This window comes from Engraulis encrasicolus, chromosome 19 (assembly GCF_034702125.1).
Source record: "Engraulis encrasicolus isolate BLACKSEA-1 chromosome 19, IST_EnEncr_1.0, whole genome shotgun sequence".
In the NCBI taxonomy this organism is placed as follows: Eukaryota; Metazoa; Chordata; class Actinopteri; order Clupeiformes; family Engraulidae; genus Engraulis; species Engraulis encrasicolus.
Genome location: NC_085875.1, coordinates 11,613,389 through 11,628,388, shown reverse-complemented (window position 1 = coordinate 11,628,388; position 15,000 = coordinate 11,613,389). Strand labels below are relative to the sequence as shown.

Below are 15,000 nucleotides of genomic sequence, written 5' to 3'. Positions count from 1 at the left end.
CAGTAAGAAAATGAAGACAAGATGACAAGAAAAATGTCAGATTTGTAAACTTATATGACCTTTTTTAAGCTACAGTTTTCCAAATTCAGCCTTTTTTAAAGCAACTTACAAATGAATGTGTAAATGAGGGCTTTGTTTCTGAACCCTTCATATGCAACTGCACAACTTGTGTGTGCTAAACGTGGTGTGGAGCTCCATTTGGAAGGCTGAGGCCACTGATCCACCATCCCATGTGTACCCCAAATCCAGCCCACGTCCTGTCCAAATCCAGTCCATATCCACTCTTAATCCAGTCCAAATACCAGGCCATATGGACGGCAGCTTCTAACGCTTCTTTGTGCGATGTTTTGGGTGATCCACTGTGCTCAGTTTTAGTCCAACATTGGTTTCCACTGAAGCTCACTGAGATATGAAACTTTCCGCCGTGGGTGGGAAACAGATTTCCATCCAGCCTCTTTCATGTGCAATTTGTATCATGCGAATGAAAAATGCTGAAAGTCTGGAAGATCTGCAGTTCCCAGAAGCTATCCTATGCATATGTAATATCCAGTGTGCTGGAGGAAAAGTGAATTAATTCCCTATTTCCATCAGGTTTTTCCATCTGTAAAATTGTCCACCGACTTCCTCTGACATTGTAAAATTAGGTTAACAGCCAGTGGTGCAGAGTCAGCCCATTTTCCTGGAGTCTGTGTAAGTGCAGTGAAGGCAAACTCAACTTTAGTGACTATCACCTTGTCTCAAAGAGTGCAGTGGCTGCTCACTGTGACGTTATTGGCTTATAATGTTTCATTTTTTTCTCTCTCACTCCATGTCTCCTTTCCCCCCTTCTCCCTCCCCCTTTTCTTTCTCTCATCCCCTATCCCTATTCCTTTCCTTCTCCCCTCTCTCTGTCTCCCTCTTCTCTCTTCCCCCCTCTCTCTGTCTCCCTCTACTCTCTTCTCACTCTCCCTCTCTCTCCCTCTCCCCCTTACTACCTCTCCCTCTCCGTCTCCCTCTCTCTCTCTGCTCCCCCCTTTCTCCCTCTCCCTCTATCTCTCTCTCTCCCTTTTCCCTTATTCCACCCAGAACTCTTCTTGCTCTGGGGTGTCACGTGGTGCAGGTGAATGCCAACGCAGAGGAGGACCTGAAAAAAGTGAAACTCCCAAAGAAGTGAGTCTCTGCCTCTCTGCCTCTGCCTCTGCCTCTGCCTCTCTGTCTCTGTCTCTGTCCCTGACTCTGTCTCTCTGTCTCTCTGTCTCTGTCTCTGTCTCTCTGTTTCTCTCTCTCTCTCTCTCTCTCTCTCTCTCTCTCTCTCTCTCTCTCTCTCTCTCTCTCTCTTTCTCTCTCTCTCTCTCTCTCTCCCTCCCCTGAGCAGTTTTACTTTTACTTTAGCGATCACTATCAATTTAGCACAGTCTGTTCCTCTGACAGACACGGTTCTGATTGGTGTTACATGTCAGATGCCTTGAGGAGTTAGCTTTGTTGATGCGCTCAAACGGGTGAAGTTGGAAGCAATTCGGTACCTTTTGGAGGTTGAAAACATTCATCTTTCACCGGTTCTTACCTGATAATGGAGGAATATAGCTTATATATAGTACAAAGACAAAATTGTGAAGGGCTTGTTTCAGCAGAAGTCACCAGAAAAAGTGAAATAAGGGTATTGCATATAGCCAGTGTTTCCTAAATAATTTTACATTATGTACAAGTTACCCTATACTGAAAACAAGTGTATTATCCTGTATGTTTTATATTTTAAAATGTACATACACATTGATCTTTTTGTCTATTATGATCTTTATCCACCTACTTACCGTGGTTAAAGGGAGTTGCCATTGCTATTTGGGCAGCAGTTGCCAATGCTAAATAATTCAGAAGAGCTTTGCACAGCTGAAAGGAACTAGAAGACTTGAAATCTTGTTGTAGCACAAAAAAAACTCTTCAGATAAGAACAGGTAAAACCAGGCCATTTCAAAATGATGTGGCACTGGATTGTAGCTTCTCAATCCATGTTGCTAATCACTGAGTCTCTTGTGTGGTTCCTCAGCTACATGATGTCAAACGGCTACAAGCCCACGCCTCTAGAGCTGTCAGACGTGAAGCTCACCCCTGCACAGGAGCTGCTGGTGGACAAGCTGGCCGAGAACGCCCACAACGTGTGGGCCAAGGACCGCATCAAGCAGGGCTGGACCTACGGCATACAGCAGGTACATGTAGATACTAGAGATGCACCGGATCCGGTTCCGGATCCGGCAGGATAATAGGGTTTTTCACAGGATCCGGGTCCGACAGGATCTTAAACAGTGGATCCGGTATCCGGCATGTTACCTAAAAATCAGGATCTGGTGCATGTCTAGCCTAGGCTTTTCAGTCAGTTTTTCACAACCCCAATCACTGCATGGAGTGAAAGCCCTTTGCAAGCGGCCGTTGCAGGCAGTGTGGCAGTAAGCCAATGAGTCTAAAAAATAGTTTGAGCCAACACATAAAAAAAGGGCCCACGTGTGCAACCTTTTTGTAGGATCCGGTATCCGGCAGGATCCTAAAAAGCAGGATCCGGTGCATCTCTAGTAGATACACATTTCATTGTACAGTGTCTTTACTAGTTTAGCTCCTGCTGTTTGCTCTGGCCCAGGGACTGCATCAGGCAGAGCTGTACCTAGGTTACAGCATACAGCAGGTACATCTAGATACAAATTACTTTATACAGTATCTTTACTGGTGCACACATTGAGAAGCCACAATGGGATTTGCCGTAACAGTGTATGGAAGTTGAAGCCTTTTTAATAATAATAACAATAATAATAATAATAATAATAATAATAATAATAATAATAATAATAATAATAATAATAATAATAATTGAGCATTTGGGCCAGCACCCTCACAATCTCTGTAAATAGGAGAGAAGCCTGCTTACAGCTGAACATGTTTACTCTGAAGGGGGACTAGACAGCATCATGCTATTTGGTCTCAGCCAAGGACCATATCAAACATGGCTGGACCTGCAGCATGCATCTGGTACATGCAGATAAGAACAGGCTGGCTAACTAACAGGCGAGCTCTCATATCTATTTTCCGAGTATCTTTCCCAGTTAACCCTGTGGCTTTAGATACCTTTTCTGTTTTTATCAAGACTCAGACAAAATTTTGTTGTTTAACATCAGCTGATTAGCAGGGCACTTCCCCGTTGTCATTGTCCAAAAATTGCATTATACATCCTCATTCCCTCCATGTTGATTGGTGATTGCTCCACTCTTGGCTTATGCGTACGTACGTGTCCAGTGCCCTAGCTGATTTGGCTCTCTGTTGCACCTTATGTCAAGCGATCCGAAAAGCAACAATCACTTAGAAAAGCACATTGGCAGCAAGATTTTGGCTCATTGGCAGCAACATTTTGGCTCCATAAAATATCATTTTGAAACTTGGAAAAAAGGTTCACATTCACTACCCTAGCCTTTGAAATGGATGCGTGCACGACCTCTACTCTTTCTGCAGTTATTATACACCAATATTATATGGTTGTGACGTCATCTGTCGAATGCTCCATTCATTTCAACGGGGCTCCCCAACGTTCGGACGTCTGTTATTTTTCGATAACGGACGGGTTGGTCTATAACAGACCGCTGTCAATGGCAACAAGACTTTTCACTGCTAAAGCGACTTTTCAACAAGACTCTAATCAGCTGCTGTGATAGACAGCACCCGTTGTCCTGGCTACCGCTGTCAATGGCAACAAGACGTTCACTGCTAAAGCCACTGGCTTGTATACAAGTCAGTGGCTAAAGCGAATGTTTCATATCACTCCGCAGGGGGTCCGGTCTTAAGTCACTCTAATCAGCTGCTGTGATAGACAACACCTGTTGTCCTGGCTAGCCTACCTAGCTGTTGCCTAGCGGTGTTCCACAACGGCACTGTTTTGTTTTGCGCAGCAACAATCTTAACATTAAATAGGTCTAAAGAAATGTCCCCGCATGTGTGAATCATTTAAGTATATCCATATAATAAGCGGGTTAACTTTCGGCGAGTCGGTCGCTTTGTGGAATAGCAGCACTTCAGAGAGAACAAGACCCCTCCGCTCCGCGTCGGGGTCTAAAGATTCTCTCTGTCGTGCTGCTATTCCACGGTAGCGACCTTCTCGCCGAACGTTAACCCTTACATAACTCATATGGATGAAGGCTTGAGGCAATACTCCTCCTCCTCATTGGCTCAAAATAGACATTGACCTTTGACCCCCTACCAACATGCATATATCACGTGGCATCCATCGCAATGAGGCATGACTTGTAATGATATGCACAATGCACACACACACACACAGAGACACACACACACACACACACACACACACACACACACACACACACACACACACACACACACACACACACACACACACACATTGTAACCAAGTATAGATTCCGCCCTCCCCCAGCAACAAGCATATGCCACAGATATCCACCTACCCATGCTTTGTACATTGCATAACATAAACAATGATAACATTTCATACATGCATCGTAAATGCAATGCAAAATATCTTTAATCAAGCAAACCCAAGGGCAGTGGTTCATTAAGTTGTTATTCGGAAGATTAATTGGGAATGGGATCGTACACTATTTATCTAATTGTAAACGTTAAACAAACATCCTGAGAACAGCTGTATAGACATGGCTATGTGTCTGGTGGGAAGGGAGATTGGGCTGCCGTCGTCGACAGCGGCAGATAAACATGATGTAAAGGAGCACAGCATAGTTATAATTATGGCAAGCGCTCAATTAGGTACCACAGTATCCCGCAAGGACCGACGAGTCACTCGTAGCAGACAACAGCTTGGAGATCTCTCCCTTGAGTGAGAAGCAGCGCTGCTTATCACACTCTGTTCTGCTCTGATTGATGCATGTCACATGCATGTCGCTTCTCTTCTCTTCTCTTCTCTTCTCTTCTCTTCTCTTCTCTTCTCTTCTCTTCTCTTCTCTTCTCTACTCTACTCTACTCTACTCTACTCTACTCTACTCTACTCTACTCTTCTATTCTCTTCTCTTCTCTTCTCTGTTGACTTTCTTCTAATCAATATTCTTGTTACCTCCCTTTTCCACCCCATTTACTATATCCTTATTCGTCTCTTCTCTCTCATTCCCATTTCTTCCCATCTTCTACCTGTCCTCTTCCCTTCTTTCACTTCTATACGCTGATTACGCGTGATACGTGATTGCGCGTCCTTTCAAGGATCTGAAAAATAAACGGAACCCCCGCCTGGTGCCCTACGCCCTGCTTGACGAGCGCACAAAGAAGTCCAATCGGGACAGCTTGCGGGAGGCCATCCGCACCCTGATTGGCTACGGCTACAACATAGAACCGGCCGACCAGGAAGGAGGTGAGTCTGTTGGGTCACAGTTTTAGAACAGCTATCATTGACACACATTTACATCATGATAAAACCAAGTGAGTAAAGCATCTCTGCAGCAATGAAAGAAAGAAAGAAAGAAAGAAAGAAAGAAAGAAAGAAAGAAAGAAAGAAAGAAAGAAAGAAAGAAAGAAAGAAAGAAAGAAAAAGACAAGGTGCCCATGGCTTAAGCGGACGATGGCATTATGAGGCAGTGAGAATTCCAAACACATAATGCTAATGTAGCTGTTGCCAATGTCTTGCAGTCACAAATATAGATGGTGAAAATGAGGTGGCATTTCTATCCTATCGGTCTTCATGACTGTGCATTTATGTGTTGTGAAAACAGTGAATGTCATTTACTTACTTTAGTAATGCACTCAGTGCTCTTGACAGAAAGAGGAGAACTGTGATGTTTTGTAACTAAATGCAGGTTTCATGTACTGGCAATTTCCCATTTCATTATTTTAAGTTTTAGAAGGGTTAAATATCTGTATATTCTCAAGCTTATATTTTGCTGTTGTTCTGATATTGCCCTGTGAATAGTGTTTTACACACAAATTATTAATTTATACAATATAACTATTGTTATTCCATTCTAATTCAGAACTATGCTCATTAAATCATTGTGGTTGCATGTGGCAGCTCAAATGACTTCCTCATGTTGATTCAAACTGTTCATTTTTTTTTTAAGTCTTGTGTTTGGGGGGGGGGGGGGTTGTTGTTTGTTCATTTCCAGCAAACTCATTAGTGTTAACGACTGGCACTATGAATCGTTGTGTTTTCTTTCCTGGACAAATGGATTCTGAAAAACGTTTTTTTGTGAATTCAGTGTGCAATGCTCATGGTGCTGGTACTGCTACTGTATATTCTATTCAGAAGCGAAATATTTTTTTTCCTTTTTCTGACAGTATCTCCACATTATATCATACACACATTATACACATACAACATTATTATTTTACAAAGGAATAACTTAGGTTTATTAGCAGTGTTTTTGGGTCAATACCCTTGACTCTTTTTGGTGTGAGCCTCAACAGAAAAAAAGCCCTATCTACTGTATGTTCTGACTGAGAACCTGTATCAATGTGCCTTAAAGGTGCCAGTATGCTTGCTGCGAGCTGTAAATTACGCGCGTCACCACGAGCAACCGACAGCACATGCTTGCTTCAAAAGCAGTTGACCAAGACGCAAAATACTGGCGGTATCATCCAGGGGGCAGAGAGCATGCAGCATTGGGATGCGGAAATTGGGAACACAGATGGCAAGGAAAACAACAGAACAAAAAGAGGGGCTCCCTGGACAAGGAATACTGCTACTACTCCTGTATGTGCATGCTCCTTTTTCAAAGTGCAACAAGGAAGTATGATCACAAATGTTTGAAATTTCGGACAAGCTCAATGAGACGCTCTTAAAAGTTGCTGCCATTGTCGTTTTCATATCAAGCACACGCGTGGAACTGCGCAATCTATCTCACGATCGTCCCCAGCGAGTTTGAAGATATTGCACCTGATGCACGCATTTGGCTGCCGTGTCCAACGCGCGTGAAATTGACATTAAATATGCATGTTAACGTGTTCATGAACGAATCGTGCACGCGCTCGCGTATCTTGCAGCAAGCATACCGGCACCTTAACTGTACATCTGTATTTGGTTGTGTTAACCTTCAGCTGACCTCTAGATTCATAGTGTCAGCGTGGCATGTCAAGAGTGACCTTCCCCTGACCTCTGTGTCCTTCAGCAGGTCATGTCGTGGAGCGACTGAGCATCGATAAGATCCGCTTCTTCCGCGTGGAGCGCACCTACGCGGTGAAGACTGGAAAGTGGTACTTTGAGTTTGAGTCGGTGACGGGGGGAGACATGCGAGTGGGCTGGGCCCGCCCTGGCTGCAAACCCGACGTGGAATTGGGCACAGACGACCAGGCCTATGTGTTCGATGGGTATAAGGTGAGTCTTATTATTGGCATATTGCTTAATATAAATCCATGACGATCAGGCTTATAAATATATGTTTGATGAGTAGAAGGTGGAAAGCAGAATCTCCATAATGACATATTACGAATAATTATTGTAAATTGCTGGTCATTGGCCTATGTGTTTGGCAGCGGGTATAAATTGGGTAATGGAAGTGACCCTATTAAAAACGTAATTAAAAGGTGCCTATGTGTTTGATGGGTATATGTTGGGTAGGGGAAGAGATACACTTATACAGACATAACTGTTAATTACACTGCCTGGCTTGTAGATTACTTGCATTATAATGTCTAGCGTGTTACTGACTTACAATATTATAAAGCCCTGCTAAACAGCTCTATGTACGTACTTATTTGAATTCTATTAATGAGTTCAACAATGATTTTAGGTCTGCAGTGGTTGGAAGAGGTTTGCAATTTATCACACATCACCCCTGCTTCAGACGCCTAGAAGCCACTCACTGAACTCTTTCTGGAGCAGTCCTTGAAATGTCCTACTATATGCCTTCTCTTGTGTGATTTCCTAGAAAGCGGCTTTGTTATTGTAATCCTGATGCACCTTCAAAGCCCTTTGTCCCGACTGATTCAATGCACCACACAGGCTTCAAATAGACATGTTTCTTTAAAGCGATCTTTGAACCACAAGTCCTTGCTTAGACTATTTATATAAGGAAATGTGCTATACAGAAGTTGCTGTGGGTCTCTACATTTCTTTGAAATATATGACCAAAGGCCTGCTGTTGCCAAAGTCAAAGATCAATGGCAAGGTCACGGCATATGATACAAACTGAATGTGATTTCCATGAAGCCAGACATTGTCTTTGACAGCACATGATCCCAAGGTCTTGTTGTGCAGACTAGAAAGTTGGTGCATAGGAACATTTTGAGGTCAAAAAGGGATCTTTGCATGTGCACCAGAAACGACCAAAACTACCGACCAACCGACCAAAGTAGCCGGAGTCGTTGAAGAAGTTTTGCAGAGAATTCTGTCCGCTGTATTCCGCTGTATTCCGCTGTATTCACTCTGGACGTGACATTGACATGTTTGATGAAACTAATCACATAACGGCTCTGGCTTGTCAACCATAATATTAACTGATTTTTAATCACTGAAATTCACTCTGGTCGCCCAGGTTCAGGCACGTGCAGAGCATAGTTGCCCACGGTGCCCGAGCAACGGCCCTTTTGCCCACATTGGCTGATATTGCCCTTCCAAGGGAGGGGAAAATAATATGGCAATTATAATTTCATATTTCAATATCATTTGATTTCTTTATAATTCATAATTTTGATTGAAGTTTTGTACAATAAAGACTTAAGTCAGTCATACAAATTCATCAGACCCGTCGAGAATGGGCACGAGCGATGTGAGGTAGGTTACGCAACAACTCCGGTGGGGAGGGAGAAGGCACGCGACAGGCCCTTGAGCGCCTATAAGACACACGAAAGATTTTGAAGATGCCTGGGTGTCGGCTAGAGCCCTACACACAGTCTACATATTAGGGTACAAAATATGCTCACAATCAACCTCTCTAATACAATGTTGAGTTTAGAACTTTTAGTTATCATACATCTGACAGCCAGCCAGCGCCACGTTTAGGTAGCAAAAAAAACCCCGACAGCCAGCTGTAGATATGCATCGGAAAAATAGGCTAAGATTTCATGTTTCAACTGATTTGCTTTGCAATTCGTATTTTTGATTGCAGCTTCCTAAATTAAGTTTTCAAATTCAGATTCACCTGCACCTCGAGATAGGCAAAGGGAGGGGCAGCATGCGCGATGCGGGGGGCACGCGCAGCTCTACATGGGAGGGAGGGGGGAACAAGCATGCATGCGACCAGGGCAGAGACGCAAAATATGTCGAAGATGTCGTGGGAGTAGAGCGACTGCCCTGACGGCCTGAGGTGAGCTGGAAACACAGCAGACTACACAGTATTAAACTACATGATCACAATTAATGTCTCTTAAAGCCGATCTCGAGTTTAGGACGTTTGATCCTAAATGATCTGACAGCCGGGGTGTGCCACGTTCAGATATTGGTGGAATACGACAGCCAGCTAGCTTGCTTGCAGTCAACGTTTTACATGGCTCAGGTTGTTTTGTGGAAGGCTAATGATGACAAAGATGACATGTCGTTTTATCAAGCAAGAGAGAACTTAAGGGGGTAGGCTAGCTAAAGGAAGCACATCTCTGCAGAGTTGGCTGCGAAAAAAAATGAACAGGTGCAGGTGAGGCAGAGAATCTTTTTCAGGGTTGTAGAGGTTTGATCTTGGTGAGACCGCTAGGAAAGTGCGTTTTCTTACGCTGATATAGCCTATTCTCCGACCCAAAGATAGGCTACTGTTTCCACTGTCAATGTCCATGTAATTGAAATAAATGCACTCCACGTGATAACTGACGTTTACTGTTCTTCTCAAGACATAGGCCTACAAAATGTGCATGAACTAACTAAAATATCTGTAATGAAAATAAAAGGTTATAAAGTCTGCGAGAAGCTCGGAGCTTCAGAGCAACATATAAGAACTGGTGCTCCCACGCCACGGTTCTTTGCGATCTGAAATGCAAAGCCGGCTCGTCCATTCTTAAAGCGACAGTACACATTTTTAATATAGGCTACAAAAGACCCAACAAATGACCTAAACCTGTGAATTCTTATTGTTTTAGCTTTCCTATATAATATTCATAATTTTAATCATGGAATATGCCTATTAATTAAATTTCAAATTCAAATTAAATGATCTTTTAAACAATTTTTAACTATTTCTATTTATTATAACTTAAAGTCTACTTTGGCTGCTACAAGGATTATAAAGATGACAGTGGGTTAATTGATTAAGCATCTCATATTTAGCCTATTAATTTACTCATCATTTCATTTCATTTAAGATGAGGATGACTCAGAGCCACAGACCTCTGCACATAGGGCAGGAAGGCATAAGACTGATAATCTCTGTGACTGATACAGGTTTAACAACTATCAAGGCTTTTTCTCATAATTTCATTTAATTTAGGGGCAGCCACATACCACACATGAGGAAATGTGGATCAGGAGACATTTAGGGCAGGTGGGCATAAGGCTGATCATCTCTGATATGATTAATAGGTAGGCCTACATGTTTAAAAACTAGCATGTTATATCATATGGTACGCATATTCAGGATACTATACAATAAAAAATGTTAATAATTATGACAATAATATACTACTTCTACTACTACTACTAAAAATAATAATACCCATGGTGCAGTTTCCTAAAAATTCTGAAGGCCGCTCATTGTTGATGGGTTTTTTTTTTTTGGGGGGGGGGAGGGTTGCCCTTTCTTCAGGTTAGAGCAACTGCCCTTTGAAATTCCTGTGCACGTCCCTGCCCAGGTTGTTTCGCTCCCAGCGAATTTGCTTGGGTCACTTAATTCGCCGACACTCCATAAAGAAATAATGACATCTGTTTGCCTGGTCGAATTGGTCTCTTTTGGTGTACATGCACAGTTACACTCCACACTTAGCTGTGCTATTTGGTGAAGTGAAAGTGAAAGCCCTACTGGGAAACTCCAACTCCCATTGTCATTGTGACACAGCACTCCGCAGCACACAAGTGGTCTCTGCACACAACGGAATTGCATTTATGCCTCATCTGTGCTAGGGGGCAGCCCCCAATGGTGCCCCAAGGGAGCAGTGCAGCAGGATGGTACCATGCTCAGAGTACTTCAGTAATGGAGGAGGATGGGGGAGAGCACTTCCACCACCAACCTGGCGGGTCGGGAGTTGAACCGGCAACCTTTGGGCTACAAGTCTGACGCCCTAAACGCTCACCCATGACTGCCCTGGTGTCTCTTACTGTACACAGTATACTGGCAAAATTAAAACAGGGTGGTGGTCACAGAGGTTCATTTCTTCTCATAATAATATTGATCTATTTGTTATGTGTGCAGTGCACAGCCAGCTTTAATGTCTCTTTGTGAAATCTAACATCTTTCTATGTAACCGCAGAGATACACCAGCGGCGACGCGATTCAAGCGACAGAGTGTAGCAGCAAGCGATACGAGCGATTGAGGAGACAAGAGTATTTCCGTACAGGCAGAAGGCAAAGCATTCAAGCATTCCCATTGGCTGTGGTCACTGACCTCTATACAGTCATTGGCTGTCGCGGCTTGTCGCCGAACCGCGTCATAGAAAGTTGAAAAGATTTCAACTTCAAATTGTCGCGCTCGTCGCGCAAATCGCTCTAGTCTCCAGAATCGCTTTTGTCTCTCGACTCAATACAAAGTCAATTACTTCCGTCGCTCGACTCGCTCAGATCGCCGCTGGTGTATTTCTGCGGTAAGCCTTGTAGGCCTACAGATAAGAATGCTTCAGTCCTAGTTATACATTTTTAATAGCACACTACAACAACAATAGCTTGATTTCATTTTATCGTGGTATCCTTGAACTCTCTCCAAGCTATTATGCTGCAATCCTCAATATTCTCTCCAAGATTAATTATATCCAATCAGATCCAATTTATCGATCTGTTTCTGTGCTTCGCTAATGGCTTCATTACTCGTTAGTGCATTTGTTGATACTGCTGTTGATGTTGTTGTTACTGTTGCTGATGTTGTTGTTCATTGTCACTGATATTATTGTTGTTGATACTTTTGTTGACATTGTTGCCAGATACTGTATAGCTATTATATTGACAGTATAGCTATTTTTGGCACTGTTATTGTTTTCTGTTGTTGCTGATATTGCAGTTATTAATATAGTTATTTTTTTATTAAAATTGTTTGTTTGAAATTATTTTGATATTGGTGTTTTGGTGATATTGTTTTTTGTCAAATATATTTTCTGGGGCTTTTTCGCCTTTATTTTTGAGACAGGACAGTGAAGACATGACAGGAAGCGAGTGGGAAAAGAGAGAATGGGAAGCAAAACGGCAAAGGCTCCGGGCCGGGTATTGAGCCCAGGTCAGCCGCATTGCTGATAGGGCCGCATAGGGCCGGTGTTGATATTATTTCTAATGTTGTCTTAATGTGGTTGTTTTGTAGGGGCACCGGCTCCACATGGGCAGTCGTCTGTTCGGGCGCTGCTGGCACGCGGGCGACGTGGTGGGCTGCATGATCAACATGGAGGATAAGTCCATGATCTTCACGCTCAACGGAGAGATCCTCATCACCAACAAGGGCTCCGAGCTCTGCTTCGCTGACTTCGAAACGGAAGACGGTAAGAGGGTCAAAGACGTGCAAAATGGCATTGCCATTCACTGTAACATATACCTTCTGCTGACTGTAACGGTAAAAAAACATGATTTTTAAATTGTTTCAAGTGAATGGATGACAGCCAAGGCTTTCAGAGAACAAGTTTCTGCTAAGACAAATAAATGATCGATCTATCTATCTATCTATCTATCTATCTATCTATCTATCTATCTATCTATCTATCTATCTATCTATCTATCTATCTATCTATCTATCTATCTATCTATCTATCTATCTATCTATCTATCTATCTAAGAGATGGGTGGATAGCCGGTGGAGGAGAGAGGATGGTACGGGCGGGCTGGTGGTGGTGTCGGGGTGGTAAGCATTAGAAAGGCAGATGTTGAGGGTGTGACAGGGTAAGACAGTAAAAGATGCATAAGGAGGGAGGAGAGAAGAGGACGGTGAGGCATGGAAGAGGGCAGGCAGAGACGACTGGATGGGTGGCGGTGGGGTGGAGGAGAGATGGAGGGTAGTGAGAGATGGTGGGATGTGAGAGGGGAGGTGTGATGAGAATTGCAAGGGAGGATGTTGTTAGATTGTCAAGGGGGAGGAGGGTAATGAGGGAGGGAGGGATGGAGGAGAGGAGAGAGGGATAGATGACAAAGGGGAGGGATGGTGAATATTGCTATGGAGGGTGTTGAAATAGTAGGGCTGTAACGATATTGTATCGAACCGAGAAATCGTGATACACAGAGTCACGATACTGTATCGTGATACAAAGAGGCAGTATCGTGATACGCCCTTTCAAAGTTTTATTACCCATTAGTCCAGAAAACAACCTTATGATTTGATGTGATAGTGTATCCAAACTTCAGTGGAGATACATTTCAGAAATCGTGGGGTGTATCGAACCGTAGGTCAAAAATCGTGATACGAACCGAATCGTGAGTTGAGTGTATCGTTACAGCCCTATGAAATTAGCCTGATTATCATCGACTTTCCAATCTCTTCTGACCAAGAGACTTGAGCTACTGTACGTTCACACACATCGCTGCTCTTTACTAGCTTCTCGCTTGCTCGCCTACTCTCCACTCTCTCATGGAACGTTCGCTGAAAGTTCCCGCGGCTTTAACTGCCAATGTACAGGCGAGAAGTACCGAAATCTGCATTCCAATTGGTTACTCGATTACTCGCCTCGCTCGAAGTTAAAATATTCTCAACTCGGGATACGCCCACATCGCATCGCTTGTACAATACTCGCCTACTTGCCTGCTCGTCTCGCTGGAACACATTGACATTCTATTGACTTCATTCGCTAAGCGAGTGTACTAGTAGCGACGTGTGTGAACCTAGCTTTGGTTTAGTTTGCTACTGGTTGACTGGCTTCCGACAAAGTTGGGGGAGTTCCCGATTTTTCTGGAGATCAGAAACAATATTTACATTGCTCTTGACCTGACTAAAAGCAACGCTGAAGGAGTTGTTTCACTAGGAGGGCGTGGCCTGGCTAGTGTTGAAAATGGCAAGGGAGCATATAATGGTACAGAAAGGGGCAGGAAGGGGAGAGGAAGAAGACTGGTAGTGTACTTAGGTGGATGGAGGGAGGCTGGTGATGGAGAAGAGTTTGGAGTATTTTGAGGGATTGGAAAAGTTTGAGAGAGGATGATGACGGGGGGAGGAAATGGGGAGGATGGTGGGAAAGTGAGAGAGGGGAGTGGAGAATAGGAAGGAAATACTGAAGGATATTTAAGAGGCACTGAAAATCCCAAATCTCTTTCTGTCACCTTCATCATTTTCTCCCCCCCCCTCTCTCTCTCTCTCTCTCTCTCTCTCTCTCTCTCTCTCACACACACACACACACACACACACACACACACACACACACACACACACACACACACACACACACACACACACACACACACACACACACACACTGTCTGACTGTAATCTGTCTCCACTGATGATCAGGTCTTATTTTCTTACAAAATTCCTCTGGGTGTCGACTAATTCTTACACATTTAAATATAGACCTATACTCCGTGGTGACATAACATCCCTCTTAGCTGAAGTCAGTGCTCAGAATATGCTGAGTCACTCAGGGTATGAGCAATCCTCAAATGTGAGCGCCAAAAATATGCAAATGAGCACCCCAGCACAGCCATTCATACTGTACTTTCCTCTTCCTCTCTTCACTCCTCTTCGTCGCAGAAGGGATTTTAGTGGGAGACTGTGCTGTGCTGAGAGAGTTGTTTGCCAACGGCACTTTGCATTGAACTTTAATTTCCTTTGGGAGAAAGCCCCACTTAGTATCCCCACTAAATGAGTTCTTTCATCTCTCTATAGTACAGTATGCACCACATCCTGCACCTTCTTTCTCTCTCTGTGTGTGTATGTTAACTCAATACATTTAGCATTTGACCTAACTGCCCCATACAAGTTAAAAAAGGGTCTTTCTGATTTATAGTTTGAATGAGACATAAGAAAGACAATCAT

At 43.4% G+C, this 15,000-nt stretch overlaps 1 protein-coding gene across 1 annotated transcript in view; it reads left to right on the top strand.

The window, feature by feature from the left end:
* Nucleotides 1-15,000, top strand: part of LOC134435204 (ryanodine receptor 3-like) — a 414,716-nt gene that overhangs the window by 193,477 nt on the left and 206,239 nt on the right. The window contains exons 23-27 of the mRNA XM_063184070.1: nucleotides 1,066-1,149; nucleotides 2,024-2,183; nucleotides 5,203-5,350; nucleotides 7,101-7,306; nucleotides 12,355-12,529. Coding sequence (XP_063040140.1) covers nucleotides 1,066-1,149; nucleotides 2,024-2,183; nucleotides 5,203-5,350; nucleotides 7,101-7,306; nucleotides 12,355-12,529 — 773 coding nt within the window. The remainder of the gene's footprint in view (nucleotides 1-1,065; nucleotides 1,150-2,023; nucleotides 2,184-5,202; nucleotides 5,351-7,100; nucleotides 7,307-12,354; nucleotides 12,530-15,000) is intronic.